Raw genomic sequence first — 16,139 nt, 5'->3', positions numbered from 1 at the left:
AAAATCGGGGCAGGTGTCGTTGGCAATTCAGGAGATAGAAACCACACGAGTAATATCGAAGAATTGATGTATTTTAAAGATACAGCAATCGTCGAAGTGGAGCGCTAGTTTTTAATAGATTGTGTTCTTCTTGTTTACGAAAAATCCTGCTTTATTATTAGCATGGTTTCCGGCGAAAGATAATTAACCCATATACGCTTATGTTTGAAACTAAATAAAAATATAAAAGAACCTCTACCTAATTTCAACGGAATACCAATGAGTAGGGGATACGAAAAAGTAGAACCTTATAAAAAAGTGGAGCAAATGAGTTCGTACGTTATCGGCTGCTAAGCTACTAGTGAAACTCGAAGACTTCATAAAATGAGCGTCACTGTCTACGATAAGTGGTTGAAGAAGTCTCAAAAGTATTGGATTAGGTTTATCATACCCCTTACACCGGAACAATTGATTGTTTTGGGACAGAAATAGGTAGTAAGAAATAAGAGCGGCTAGTTTCACATCTTGCCCTCTGACTATCACGATATGTTGTTTATGGGCCCGATATCCACTTATCACCAGGTGGACCGTGAGCTCATTCACTAGTCGATACAAGAAAGAAAAATGGCATTCAATTTTATTCCCATTTTTATTTTTAATGACCGAATTTAACATTACAATTTAGTTTATACCGAGATCCGCGGTGTGTCAAGAAGCTCCAATTCATATTTTTCATTTTATCTTTCATTCGATTTTGATCCGATCGCTAGCAAACTTCACAGGATCCGCCATTAGGCCAATCCAAAGATTTCCTGAAAATTTCATCGTAATCTGTACAGCCGTAGGGAACGATATATACGAACGATCCACACATCGACTTTGTATATAGATTTTAAAATTATTAGATACAGTCAAACCTGGATAAGCGAGAGTTCAAGGGAGCACAATCTCATTCTCGCTTATAGAGGTTTCTCACTAACCCGAGTTTCTCGCTAATGCTTCCTCTGAATTTCATTTCGCGATTTTCCGGATTCAAACGCATTCACTATTTTAAGTTTATCACTTAATGACAGTACTTTAATTTTCCGTTTTGACATGATGCAGAACAGAACTTTCCTTCGCAATTGATTAACGATAAACTGAGTAAGGCCGACAAACAGGACGGTACACAGGCACACGTGTCCAGTCGAAAAGAATGCGATAAAATAACAATGTTATTTAGTTCCACGAAATAGAATAGGTTCAATATTGACGAGAAAAAAATACAAAAACAATGGTAGGAAGTTCCACGAAAGTTAAGAATGAGTCATAAAATAGCAGATGTTAAATTGGTATTTTTTTTTATCCTTTGTTCTTCCTAATAATATAAATAAATAAAGCTCGACTCTCGCTTATAAAGGTATAGATAAGTAGCAGTCTCACTTACGGAGGTCCATGAGGGAAAAATGACTCTCTCTAACACAGGTTTCTGTTTCTCGCTAATAGAGGTTTTGGGAGCTTAAAATGACGGGTCCTGGCTATTACTCTCACTTATAGAGTTTTCTCACTTATCCAGTTCTCGCTTATCCAGGTTTGACTGTATATGTTAAAATATCAACGGGTATACTTATACTACGTTTTTCCAACGACGTCAATACGAAGCATGTAGAAGAGTTCCTTTAAAATAAGTATTATAAACGAACATTTCCAAATACACGCATAAAATCCCTTAAATACTTAAAAAAATTATACGCATACATTTATTATTATTTATGTAAACAATTATTTTCATGAGCATAAATTTTATTTCGACTTCAAATTAAATAGATAATATTTTCAAAAGGGGTCAAATAAAAGTGAAGGGTAAATACATAATATACATAATGTTTATTAAATATTTCTTATTTGAATTCTGCTCTATTGATTAGCGTTGGTCTCTTTCTATATAGTCTCAAATTTAACTGTCATTTGTAATTTTAGTATAAAATATGCCAGGGGAATCTCAGTTGAGTGCCGACGCCTATTCCAAGGATCCATAAAAAACTCTCCAAGCATCGGTCACCAAAAGTCAGTAAGTTCTATCAGGCTTAGTCTCATGAGTTTACCTATCCATCCAAAAGTAGCTGAAATAGCTCTTTAAGCTCCAACGATTAGGTAGAAAAAATATACATAAAAAACCAAGATATATCCGGTTTTATCAGTTATTCCGTTGTTGCTTTATTGTGGTTTGTGTTGATGTAATCTACAGTAAATAGTATGGGAAAACCTATTTTATAAAAACAAGTCCAGAAACACCGTTATAATGTCTTCGAACCTCGAATTTTTTTATTGTTTTTTTTTTTATATTTTGATTAATACCGTAGGTATAAATAAGAGTCAATTTTTTTTTCCTACCTATTCTAGTAACCTCTAAGGGTTATTCTAGATTCACCGAGCTAGTCGGAGAGCTCACGGGGCTTAAGTCGGGAGTGTTGCTGGCCCTAGCAAGAGCAGGAATCTACCACCTGATCGGAAACGCGACCCACTGAGAAGATCCGGCCAGAAACTCAGTGGTCTGTGTCTATGGGTTAATTTACTCGTCGAGCCCATCGTCGCAAGCGACGGGTTCGGGGAGGACCGTGACCGATGCTTGAAGTACCTAAAAGCACCGTTAATGTATCGGGAGGATCCGTGATGACGTGGTCAGGGCGACATCGACTGTTTACCATTCGGTCCATGAGATCGGGTATGATGAGCCAATAGGTGTCATTTATGCAATTTAAGAATTATCAAATATTCACGTCCTTATACAAAAAAATCTTTGGCTCCAAATTTTACTTTGTGTCATTAGTGAATCCCTGCCTATCCCTAATCTACTACTTTATACTGACTGACTTTATGACTTTACGGCATATACTGAATCCACAAAATAACACTCAGATAAACGACGGATATGCATAGATGACTTTATATGTTTAGACCCCTAATGCTGTGTGGTAGGCAGTGGTCCAACGTGACGCACCTTGCAAAATTAGGTCGAAGTCTTGTATTTAAAGCGGAACGCAAAGTATACTCCGCCGCCGAAATAGGCAAAACTGTAGACTACTGTAGAGCCTACCCGTGATATCTCATAATAACGATTTACAACCAAGAATAATTAAGTTGAGCTATTATTGAATATTACTTTCTCTTCATCCATGCGTATTACTACGTAATGCGCAAAATAACTATCGTACTTCTTAGTAGAATGATCCTAACTTCATGTCGTTTTGGTGATTATTTTTTTTTGGGAAGAAAGGGTTACTGGTGACCTGAAGGCGTTTTCAGTTTCAACAGAACAAGTAGGGGCTGCAGGTATAAGCCAAATGAAAGAACTAAAGGATATAGTAATTATATATATAAAAATATAATTATATACATAAACAATACATAGCACTTCACTAAGTAAGCAAGTAAGGTGGTGTCCGCGGGCTCTGGCAACCGCATAATTTCAATTAATAAAAATTATTTACAGAGCCATGTTTAAATTCTTTAACGATTATGTAAACTACAAATATACCTATAAATGTAAAGAAAGTTGTTTCTTGGAAAATATACCTACTTGGGTCCGGGTTAGTCACGTGCATTTTGTTGGACGGGCCCTTTGGCAATCTCGCAAATTCGTCACTTCAGAATGTGCTTTGACTAGAAATTCTATGAACTCCAGTTGACTTTATATCTTTGAAAACGGTCCGGCTACATCGGCAAATTATAGTTAAATAAAATGCTTCTCCAAAAATCATCAATAATCCAACATTATGGACATGAACAAACGCTAGTCAATATTATTATGAAAATTCACTTATTTCTTTGGTTATTGGTTTTATTTGGTGCATTAAAATATGATTTCAAAATAAAAGTAGTTTCTAGAAATATTACGAACACCCTATGCCGTCACAAGGGTGCGCATCTGATCGTACACACGCGGTGTTTCCTGACTATAAAATGAAGTGCTTGCAGACCGGCCGCATCAGTTTGTGACGGAAGCCCGGATCTTGCACACAACGCGGTAAGTCGTAATCTTAAATTAGAAAAAGAATTAAATTTAAATTTAAATGTCACAGAAGAACATCCAATTTTTTTTTTATTTTTAGTTTTTTCATGGTAAAAGATGAATTTTCAAACTTCACCCAATTTTCATATATTTCTGTACAAAAAATTGTCAATCAATTACAAAAAATCATTGTGAACGAAAATAGAAATGTGTGAAAAACAAAAGCAAATCATAAAATCAAGGAAATTATGTTCAAAACCTGATTCTCATGTTAATTAGATAAATAAATCTGTCATATAAGATTACAAACTTCGACCATAGCTCCAAGGGTCTTGGGTCGTGGGATGAATGAACTCCTTTGAGGAGGCAAGGTCGCTTTCTACTCCAAGAGTACAGGACCGGTCCCGGATCATCCATGGAAAGTCAAAATCGAATTGTCATCGTCACTAAGGAATGACAAACGACTTTCACCTTCCATCGAAGGATATTCATATACTTACATTTTAGGCAATAGATTTATTTAGGTTATTTTTAAAAGTCATACCGTATTTGGAATTTGATTTTAATTGCCATACAACAAATTATGATTTTGATCGATCGCAAAATTACAAAGAATGCAAACAGTATAAATTAACAATTAATTTTATTGGTTCAGAAAAAACATTATTTAAAATATCTGGAAAATTTTTATTTTCGGTAATGCGTTATTAAGTTAATTTGAACTAAAATCCCCATTACTTACATTATATTAGAAAATCAAAACAAAAAACAGGACACGCCTAAAATATCTACCTAATTCGATTAAAAATAATAAAATGACTTCAATGTGTTGAAAAAATAAATCATTGCTGTGAAATAAAATATTTAGGTAATATTGTACCATCGTCTAATTTATTTACATATTTAATGGCTATTTACACAAATTGTTTTTATTATAAGTACCTAGCTTAGACATGTTTTGCCGTTATGGCAAAAAGGGAATCAAAATAAAGGATGTTGCAAAACGAAAATAATAATTTCTGATACTAATATTAAATGTAATGTATTCCGAAATGGAATTTTGCTAAAATATATAATAAAATAGTCTATCTACATATCATTAAGTCTGCAAATTCCGTTTGTCTAAGTTCACGAGTTCACGACCTTTTTAATATTACAAACGTGCAAAAATTCTTGACACAACGCGTATGTATTACGTTAATATCTTTTTTTTTTATGTAACGATTTAAAAAAACTTTTTATATACAAATTTCGCGTAAGGTGGTTTATTAACTTGAATGATCTTTGAGACGTTTAATAATTTACGACATTTTAATTTAATTTAGTTTATTTTTTACATTTAATTTATAATAGACATTCGATTGACGTTCCATATTTAGTGAGAAACATACACTTATAATAATATAATACGCTATTGATCCTTGAGTTTTTCTTCTTCTTCCTATTCGTACACTCTTGACAGAGTGGTCGTGGTCATGCATCAGTCGGATACGACCTGCTCATGATTCTCGTGGGAAATTAGTGGTGGTTTCCCGTTGCCTTCTGCACCAGCATTTTAGGGGGTATTTGATCCCCAAGGTTTCTGACGCCTCTTCCGTACAGGTTGTCCTGACGGGTGTGTATGGTTATACCGCCATTGCTCCGTCGCCATTGCCATTGAGTTTTTCTATAGGGTAGAAAATCATATAGCTCGCTTTAAAAAAAATTTCAGTTCATTTGATTATTAGTAATTGAACAAGTAGTGTTGCGTGATTTTTGGGCTGTTACATTTCCAAATACCTCGTATTTGTTGTCTAAAAAATCGTTCTTTTTTCCTTCGACATGCACGCCGTCTACGGAACCCTTCCCAGTACAACGGCCGACTTAACTAGCCTTTTTACATGACCGTGCAACTTAGTGGATGTGAAGAGTGTATGGCTAGTTTTTGATTTTACAGTTTGAAATTCCTGGTCACCTTTAATTTACATAACAATATTCTCAGAGAATTAAAACCGGTGGGACCCGTTCGACTGGTTATCAAAAATAAATAACTAGGACCTTCTTGTTTTATCGATCTTTATCGTTTTCCCTCCTTTGTTAATGGAAAAGAAAAACCAGATCTCTAAATTTCATTTGAATATAATAATATAATCAAAGACAGTTTTGAAATTTCTTAACTTCGTAGATTGTAATACGATGCTATACCGTAAAATTATTTTAAATCACCATCGTAACCTGTTGAATCCAAAGAAAACACGACAAGGTCTTACTTCTTCAAAATTCTTTCTTCTTCAAACGAGGCTTGTCTTCTTCAAACGAGGCTGGTGGAGAGTATTAAGCGGTAGGCAGCGGCTTGGCTCTGCCCCTGGCATTGCTGAAGTCCATGGACGGTAACCACTCACCATCAGGTGGGCCGTATGCCCGTCTGCCTACAAAGGCAATAAAAAAAAAAATTCTTCATGAATAATTAGGTTAATAAAAAAAAACGTTTTTCTATTTCTGTCATTCTAATACATGCATCATATGTATGATTCTAATATCTAAGCTTAATCTATCGTTCAATAATATTCTTTAAGTAAACTATATCTTCACAAACAGGCCTTGAATTGAGCAAAATATGATACGACACATGTTCTAATTTATGTATTCAAGATGAAAGATTTACTTGAAGATCTTAAATTAGTTTACAGTATCAGCAATCTACTTTCTAGTGAAGACTCCATTTGCATAATATGTTTTACAATAATATTTCAATTAAAGAAACGATTTTAGTTAACTTTTATTTTTTTAAACAATAATAAAAATATTATAATAACAATGCTATAATACTAAAAACACATCACTATTGTTTGAGTGAAAGTTCATTAGAAAATTTAAACGAGCTGACCATAACACTTACCAACTAAAAATGAGCTCTTCAATACGTATGCGTGTGGTAGTATTGTTTTAGCATCAAGCAGTGTTTTAAATTTCCTTAACCAGACCCAAGTCTAGCATAAACTAGATTACTTTGCTTGGACAGATTTTATTCTCTCCGTCAGAGAAAGTGCTTTCCGAGGACTGAATATCTATCATCTAGCGAAGCAGTCACATAATATGTGCAGATGAGTTTTTTTGTCCTCTTCATAATACCGGCAAACTGTTTCAGAAGCGAAGTCCAGCATGTATATGTCCTTCCGCAACTTACAATGTCCAACTTAATCAAAATTCGGTCTATTTTTTATTAAAATTCATTCCAGAATCCTTGCTCTTTAATTTCATTCGACCGACGAGGCTGAATGATTAATTTTACCTTTTAAATTGAATAAGATTATCCTGTATTGCCTGTGCTGTGTTTTTACCTCGTCACAAACATATTCGTCGATTAGTAGTGAATGAAAAAAAAGCCGTGTGATGCAAGTTTAGATCTAATCTAGATGAAAACATGACAGTAAACACGCAATATAAAAGCTTAAAATTCGTTTTAATTATGTCTACAACACAATATTTTTATGTCGACAAATAAAATCTTAGTCGCCGGTAAGAAAGTCAGGTTTTGCTCGTTCACAGCAAAAAAGTATTTAGAGCACACATTCATTCATCATTCACATAGTCGCTGACTTTACGGGTACAAAAAAATACAATTTTAACATAAACAAATTATGTCTATGTCCATTTACGTAATAAGTTAAGTACAAAACTGCCTAAATTCATATTTCGCAGTTTTTTTTTTTTCTGAATTACAAGTAATACCCGTTCCGATTTCTCTATCTGTGTTTGTTTTCGGAACCATTACAAAAAGTACATTACACCATATCTAAATTGAAAATAAAACTTTTGTTTTTTTTATTGCTTAGATGGGTGGACGAACTCACAGCCCACCTCAATGGCGGATCCAGGGGGAGGGTCATGGGGGTCATGACCACCCCCTGAGCTGGGTCCAGGACTTAGGTGGACCACTAATTGAATATAATGATTTTATTTATATATTTTGTCACCATACAGATTTTATGTAACTACATACCTTCAATATTAAATTAATTTAATATAATATAATATAATAACTTTGTATAATGGCAAACGTTTGGGAACGAACGCATCTAAATTTGACTATGTGACCCCCTCCTGGCGCCAAAGCTGAATCCGCCCTTGGCCGACCTGGTGTTAAGTGGTTACTGGAGCCCATAGACATCTAAAACGTAAATGCGCTACCCACCTCGAGATATAAGTTCTAAGGTCTCAGTATAGTTACAACGGCTACCCCACCCTTCGAACCGAAACGCATTACTGCTTCACGGCGGAAACTGGCGGGGTGGTGGTACCTACCCGTGCGGACTCCCAAGAGGTCCTACCACCAGTGAAAAATTGTACGCGTCGAACATCTGAGTGGCAAATAGTAATGTAATCTAACTGAGAATAAATAACAATTATCGAATAGCATTGAATGTTCCTATGAGTATTATCGAAAGATGTACCGTACTATTGTATCAAGTAAAACACGTTAGGATTACACAATGGTGTTTAATTTCATGGTCGAGATCGAAGCTTGAAGGGCGACTGTCGATTCTTATCAAGAATTTAAATAAAAACATAATTAAATTCATTAGCTGGGTTCGTATGTGGAAAGGTAATTTAAGGCTTTGTTTGTTATAGGTTTTATTAGTAACGATGATATTATTTTTTTTTTGGATCGGTTGCTTTATGTATCGGTAGCTATCGTAAAATAAAAAATATCTGAAAACCGCTAGTAAACATCTTCAAGATAAGTTTTCATATAGTACCTATACTAGTTCCGAACAACAAATTCGATTCTATATATATTTATCCCACTTACTTAATTTAGACGGTCGATCTACCGAAAGCTAACAACCCATCGGAGTAAAATCTCCCCTTCGTGGCAGTAGTCACTCTGAAGTGCGACTTATACGTAATTTGTGAAAAAAACATTATTTTTATAGGTACGTAAAAATAGGACATTTCAAGTATTCAAATGACACATTTCTGCATACTTTCTCTTACGGCTGTGGAATACGTATTCCATTTTTCATGTCGGTACACAAGCCTTTTCGTATTTACAAATAGGTAATACAAATGAGTCGACTATTATCAAAGGCGGCAATCTGACTTTTGGACAATGATTGGTAAATCAGAAAAACGAATTATTGACTTTGTATTCCATCGGCAGTCACAAAACTCTTCGGAACGACATCTTAGATAAATAACAGGTTAACTATTAACCTTTATTTAATGCAGGTTTTGAACCGTATTCTTTGAAGGAGACGATTATATTCAAATCAATCTGTATTGACATATCAATAATTTTTTTTTGTCCAAATGCACAGATTGCCACCTTTGATAATAGACGACTCAAATACACATTCAATAACCGCTCATTCATAGAAGTAGCAGTCCGTGGACCAATACACGGGCTAGTTTATGGTAATGAACGACGATGCTTTAGTACTGGCAATGTCCACATACTTAGTGAACAGTTATGAGAGCTCTTAACAGTGAATTGACATTTACAGAAAAGTACGATTAAATATTGCTGGAAATTAGTCAATTATTTTTTATTCGTATAAAGATTTTGGGTATAGTTGAGTAAAAGACCAATAATTAGTTTTATTTTTGTTACAAGGTCTCTTGATCCTTTTAATCGATTTGCATCGAAAACCCCTAAATATAATATATAAGTCCAGGACCTTTTTTAAGGGTTTGATGAAACTGGGACGCAACTGTATTATTGCCGATTTCCATGGGCGTGGGTGGTCAATTTCTATCAGAATTATATAGAATTAGGTAGAAGAAAAGTAGGTACCACCATCCTGGCCAGTTCTACGGCCACGCACCCATGCGGTTCAAAGGCCTTAATAGCCTTAAGGCAATCGTGATTTCGACATCATGTGCCAAAGCAGGCAGCGTTCAGACTGTGAGGTACATACCGGAGCCCGGTACCACTTAATACCAGGATTCCTAGGTGAAGTCAAACGCCCATCTATATAAAGAAAAAAAACGTAGCTGTCGCACAAAGAAGTTGCTATTTTTGTAAAGAATATTAAAAACTCATTACGGGTTTCGACTTTTCTGAGCTCAATAACTACAGAATGCGTTAAACGTTATCTACTGTTACTTTTAGTAGTATTTAATTTGTGTCTTTGAGATATGGAAATGTTTTTCGAAGACTTTATTTAAATTGAGAAACTGTAACACAGTAAGGCTCATTGTTGAAATCATCATTTACATTTGTGACTATTTACTTTATAAAATTAAAATGTTAACAAAACAGGTGTTAAATTTTTCTTTACCACAGCACAATCAACTATTTCCATTAATATTTTGTGGCCCGGATAGCTCAGTCGGTAGAGCATTGGACTTTTAATCCAAGGGTCCAGGGTTCAAGTCCCTGTTCGGGCGAGTTATGTTTTGTTGATAAAAATTCTTAATTTAATATTTCGGTCATGAGAAACAGCCCCAAGTTTAGATAATTACCGTTATATTTTAAATAAACTATGATATGATAATATGACTTAAATTCGATTCTTGCCAATTATCCCATTAAATGTATAATTAAGTCCTATAAGTCCTATAATTTATTATTATGATGTTTTTTTACAGAAAATGAAGACATCAGTACTCGTATTAGCTGCGCTAGCGGTGGTGGCCCAGGCACAGTTCCCCAATGGACGCATCCTGGAGCCTCCGGTGCCTTCTTTGTGTGTACAGAGAAACATCCATGAGAGATACGCTGACAGTAAGTCTTAAAATAAATTTATGAACAAAGTGCCATCTATCGTACTAAATCCTCTGACAGATAGGTTTTTTTTTGTGAGTTAGTTCCTATCAGGTGTTTTCGAATGACTTCCGCGATGAGAAAAAAAATTGTGTAATAAAAACGAAAACTATTTTCTTTTTTTTACGTAATTAGTGGTGGTAAAGAGTGTCGTCAAACGTTCTGGCTTGTAAGCTATGACAGGCGTTATACAATAATACATACTGAATCTTACATCTCCTATCTCACTGTACGCAGTAGTATTTGCATTTTTTTTTCCTACCTAAGCTGATAGCCTTGAGAGGCTATGTCAGCGTCGCCTTAACTAGTAGGTGAGCTCACGGGGCTCAAACCTGATGACGTAGCTAACACGAACCCTAGCAAGAGCCGTGCTTCGCAGAATCTGCCACCGGATCGGAAACGCGACCCACTGAGAAGATCCGGCGAGAAACTCAGTGGGCTGTGTCTGAGAGCTAATTTACTCGTCGAGCCCTTCGTCGCAAGCGACGGATTCGACGAGAACGATGACCGGTGCTTGAGGTACCTAAAAGCACCGTTAGTGGATCGGAAGGATCCGAAATGACGTGTTTGGGGCGACGTCGACTGCTTTCCATTCTTTCCGCAGGATCGGGAATGGTATTTGCATTGTGATGGGCACGAGCTACGGAAAAAATAACGTCATACTTGCAAATACCAAGATATTTGCATTCTCCTTTTCTAAATATAAAAATAAGCTATAAATCTCTTCGTGACGAACTACTAAATCACTGTCTTATCAGAACCATCACTAGTTTGTTTTTTAAAATTACAAAGTAATGCTATATGCGGAGCTATATTTCGTGTCTTCGTCTAAAACGAAAACTGCTCGTAAAGCATGCGGACTATCTTCAACCACGCTTATCTCGTTCCCGTGCGATAAGAGCAACCTGTTCTTACAGGGGGAAGTGAGTGGAATACTTACTGATAAAATCTGTTCTGTGCAAAGAAGATAAGTTTGTTAAAGGAATTTTTAGTTCGTATAGTAACTTCCCGTGATCCACGTATCTATGAACAGTTGTGTTTTTAGAGAGGTTTTTTGAAACAACCAAGACTTACGACTAATGAACAACTTGTCTTGAATCGGAAACGATTAAAGGGACTTATTCGAAGAACTTTCTAAAAAGTAATGAATCAATAGATGGGCCATGATAGATTGGATACTAAAATTTCTTTGAATTGTACTGTACACTACATTTAAAGAGGTCATTTATCAGACACTGCACGATATTTAATGGCAGTACTAATAAAAAAAGGCTTAATCTAATTGATATAAGAAACATTGTTATTATTATCACTTAACTACGTTTTGGGATATTGACGAATTTTTTTGATCTTTTTTAAATTAAGTTCTAAATAAATTATAAGAGAAAAATGAGTTTTCCAAAAATAACTGCATCAAATTTCAAAATTGTGACCGACATCTGTTAACTATTTTTTATCAAGATGATACAGAGCCCGGATAGCTCAGTCGGTAGAGCATTGGACTTTTAATCCAAGGGTCCAGGGTTCAAGTCCCTGTCCGGGCGGTTAATGTTTTGTGCAATAGACATTATAAAATTCAAAACAAGCTTCCAGCAAAAGAAGACAGATGCTGATTTCGGTCCTTTTCATATCATTTCGTATTGCGTACTATCTCAGGTTTCGTATGCGTAACAAGTCAGTGATTAGTTTTTAGAAAACGGTAATCTTCTATAGAGCGGATGATATAGCTATAGTCTGTAGAGCATTGGTCCGAATGACGGAACTTTTTTATCCTAGCTTACCTTATAAAGGCCGTTAATGATACTGATGTTTTTGGCGGCGTTTTTCGATCCGATATAATAGCTATCTCTACGAATAGTAGAGCGGTCAACAAACTACATCTTACGTTTTTATTTATTAAAATATTCCATTTTTTTTAATACTTTATTAATTTAGTCAACATAGTTTTTTTAAAACGTTCCTCGCATACATCAAATGTCTGCATGGCATCCCGTATGGTAACTTTGAAAACCAATACCTAATTTTCATATTAAAATTTCGTTGTCACGATCAGGTAGTGATACTTATTATGTTTTCAAATTTGCATAATGTGAAACAAAGGTTTTTGTGTATTGTTTGACAGTCTTTATCAAGTTGCTCAAAACATGTTTTGGTAGCCTCCAGAGGGTGGTTTCTATACGATTAGTCAGAAGACTTGAATAGACCATCTCCGATGGGCTACTAATGTAACTTCCCCATCAACCAAGCTCACACGGGTAGGTGCATATCTATTTATGCCGTAAAGCAATCATGTGTTCTAGTTTCAAAAGTAGGCTACTAAAAATTCAATTAGTAGTACCTTTTTTTTTTATTGCTCTTGTAGGCAGACGAGCATACGGCCCACGTGATGGTGAGTGGTTACCGTTGCTCCTACCTCAAAGTAGGAGAAATATTTACGTTGGTTTTTTTTATCTGTGGACTCCAAATGATCACTAAGCATCAGTTAAAATCATCATCTCCTGATATTGTTAATTAAATATAAGAAAAGATACAAACTAAAAAACTTAAGCTGCGATCAATGGTCTAAATTTTGAAATCACGCCCTAAAATATATTATACATTTTTCGTTATAGATTTATGTAGCCCGGATAGCTCAGTCGGTAGAGCATTGGACTTTTAATCCAAGGGTCCAGGGTTCAAGTCCCTGTTCGGGCGTTTGTATTTTTTGTACACGAAACATTTAACGCGAGTACACAAATTACGTAATAAATATTTCAGACAGAACTAATGAGTCTCCTGAACCTTGATCTAAAATACAACCTAAAACACTTCATCAACGGCTGTCGCATGGTAATTTTCGTACATATATTATTGACAGAATAAAATTTATATTTTGAAAGATTTTTTAATGAAAGAATTTTTCGATTTGATTATTAAAAAAAAATGATATATATACTTACTTATACTTCACAATTGATACACACGAAAACAGTATTCATTCGATGGAACTATTGTTTAATTGAATCACCTGTTTCAAACGTATTGTGCTAATTACAAAATTTAAATAACGTTCTCGAGGTTTTATTAATGGAATAACATACGTCGAATATACAATACAAAATTAAAAGAATAAAGGCGAGATAAAATCGTAAAAGTAGCTGTAATTATGTCTATGACTCCCAAAAACTGAAGGAAATAAGTAGTTTTAAAAAAATGTTGGATTAAAACAATTTTTAAAATTCATTTGTACTTCAGGAGCCCGGATAGCTCAGTCGGTAGAGCATTGGACTTTTAATCCAAGGGTCCAGGGTTCAAGTCCCTGTCCGGGCGGCTATGTTTTGTCTTCGAAAAGAAATGTTCTGAGAATAATAATTCTGTCCTCAGATAAAACTTTATAAATAATTTGAATATGTATCCAACTTCGTTCTGTCTTCACGACGTTGTCAAACCAATACTCGTAGCTATCGGCTATCTGTGTTTTTTGTTTCAACATTTTGACTCTCGTAAATAGGTTTTTAACGAAATTTTCATACAAGAAAAATAAATGATACTTGTTTCTTATGACATACTGGCCAACGATATAAAATATTTAAGAATTAGCGTTGGACTTCTGATTTATTTTCGGTGCTTTTCTTGCAAATAGTTTGCGGAAGGAAGGACAGTAGTACCTAGTCGCACACAAAATCACTAACCAATATAAAAAAAATCAGCTTTATTCAAAACACAAGTCGACAAACATACTTAAACTAAGTAACAAACAAAAACATGTCAATTTCCGTTAAGGGTTTAGAACCATTACGTATTCGGTTTCATTTTATTGCCACGAAAAACAGCTACATTTAATACGCTGACAAAAGAAAATAGAACAAAGTGCCTTAAAAACAAAACTATTTACAAAATCTTTTTTGAAATGTGCTTGAATATAGGAACAAAGTAAGGTTAAATGTGATGTAATAAATAAGGTTGGTATTCTTTTGTTTTTCACGTTTTTGAAATATCCAAATTTAGTAGCTCCGGTTTTTTATCCTTATGATGTGACACGTGACAAACGTTTTTTTTTTGTCGTAGATAAAGGATACTTCTTCTCGTGGCGGGACCCAGCGCTCCGCGGCGTCGAAGAAGACTGGTTGAGCGCAAGAAACTACTGCCGACAACGCTGCATGGACCTAGTATCTCTCGAGACCAGCGATGAAAATGAATGGGTCAAAGCGCGTATTGTCCAGGACAAGGTAAACATACTCGTGTCTCGCATAAAATTCTTCATCAATTTTAAATTAATGATCGCGCTTGAGGCCTCTTAGTAAGTATTGTAAGTCACCGTCGAACCGATATCACAATTCTACCTATTATCACGAAGAACTTTTGCGTTTCGGTCTGATGCGGAGGTTAGCCGCATATTCTGGATATGTAATGCCTATGCCGCAAAGTGGACAGCATTCAGTTTATAATGTTCCAGTTACAACTTGGCATCGGATTGACCGTGATTCACCGATGATGGAATTCATAGATCCAATTAAGTTACATAATAAATCCGCAAAAAAATATGATTTGCGTAATTACTGGTGATAAGGCGATTTGTGAGCCCGCACGGGTAGGTTCCGGTTTGAGGCAGCTGTTCTACTATAGAACTTAGATTAATAGCTCATGTCTTAAGATGAATTGTGGCATTTACGTTTTTGAGATCTATGGACTCAGGTAGCCACTGAACCGTCGGTGGGCCGTAAGCTTGTTTACCAGCAATAAAAAGCAATTTTATACAGGTCTTCTGAAACAAGTATTGCACATACCTACTTACTTTTGTTCTTGTCTTTTAAACGTACTCAAAATGACTAAATATAAAGGGAACACTCTTGACAATACGAGACAATGCTAGAACAGCATCCTTGACCGGCTAGATTACAGCATGGCGTCCGTAAAATTAGTAAAACCTTCACGCGTATCTTCGGTCTATAAGTTTAAGCAGAAAAAACATTACTACCGTGACAAGAAAACAGACTAGTTCAAACAGAAATAGAAAGTAACACTTCATGAAGAATTTTAACTAAATCGTTACGAAAGTTTTCGGTTTAAAACAAATCAAAGAACGCATTCTTCATTTTAACTTGAAAGAACACTAGATAATGTTAAAGTACTGTTAAAAATAAATAAATTAGGCTACTCTAGCATTCGTCAATTGTTTCTAGATTTTAAAAGTATGCTACTAATCACAAGTATACTCGGAAGACAACAATGGCGTTGTCGATTTTCTTTTAAAGTTTCACCGTTGCGACACGTTCACATATCGTGGGAGAATCGATTTTTAGCTGTCGATACAAAGAGAGACAGTTTTATTGTTCCCTATTTTATGTCAAGTCTTCTCAAGGCGTTGCGAAGCTATAATAAAAATATACTAATTCATGATGCAAAATGTAACATCATTCATACCTCGGATGTAACAGTATC

At 35.2% G+C, this 16,139-nt stretch overlaps 1 protein-coding gene and 4 non-coding genes across 7 annotated transcripts in view; all 5 read left to right on the top strand.

Annotated features, from left to right (window-relative positions):
* The window catches only part of CTL16 (C-type lectin 16), a 71,434-nt gene that overhangs the window by 51,573 nt on the left and 3,722 nt on the right, over positions 1-16,139 (top strand). The window contains exons 1-3 of one of the 3 annotated variants that reach the window (XM_038015630.2): positions 3,867-3,985; positions 10,544-10,679; positions 14,766-14,926. In XM_038015630.2, coding sequence (XP_037871558.1) covers positions 10,547-10,679; positions 14,766-14,926 — 294 coding nt within the window. In that variant the 5' untranslated portion in view covers positions 3,867-3,985; positions 10,544-10,546. 3 annotated transcript variants of the gene reach the window in all.
* On the top strand, positions 10,270-10,342 carry TRNAK-UUU (transfer RNA lysine (anticodon UUU)). Its single transcript has one exon. It is a non-coding gene; the product is annotated as a tRNA-Lys (tRNA).
* TRNAK-UUU (transfer RNA lysine (anticodon UUU)) lies at positions 12,190-12,262 on the top strand. The gene has a single exon. It is a non-coding gene; the product is annotated as a tRNA-Lys (tRNA).
* On the top strand, positions 13,340-13,412 carry TRNAK-UUU (transfer RNA lysine (anticodon UUU)). The gene has a single exon. It is a non-coding gene; the product is annotated as a tRNA-Lys (tRNA).
* On the top strand, positions 13,955-14,027 carry TRNAK-UUU (transfer RNA lysine (anticodon UUU)). The gene has a single exon. It is a non-coding gene; the product is annotated as a tRNA-Lys (tRNA).

The sequence above is a fragment of the Bombyx mori genome, chromosome 15 (assembly GCF_030269925.1).
Source record: "Bombyx mori chromosome 15, ASM3026992v2".
In the NCBI taxonomy this organism is placed as follows: domain Eukaryota; kingdom Metazoa; phylum Arthropoda; class Insecta; order Lepidoptera; family Bombycidae; genus Bombyx; species Bombyx mori.
The sequence above is the reverse complement of the archived record's forward strand: the minus strand, read 5'-3'. Positions and strand labels throughout refer to the sequence as shown.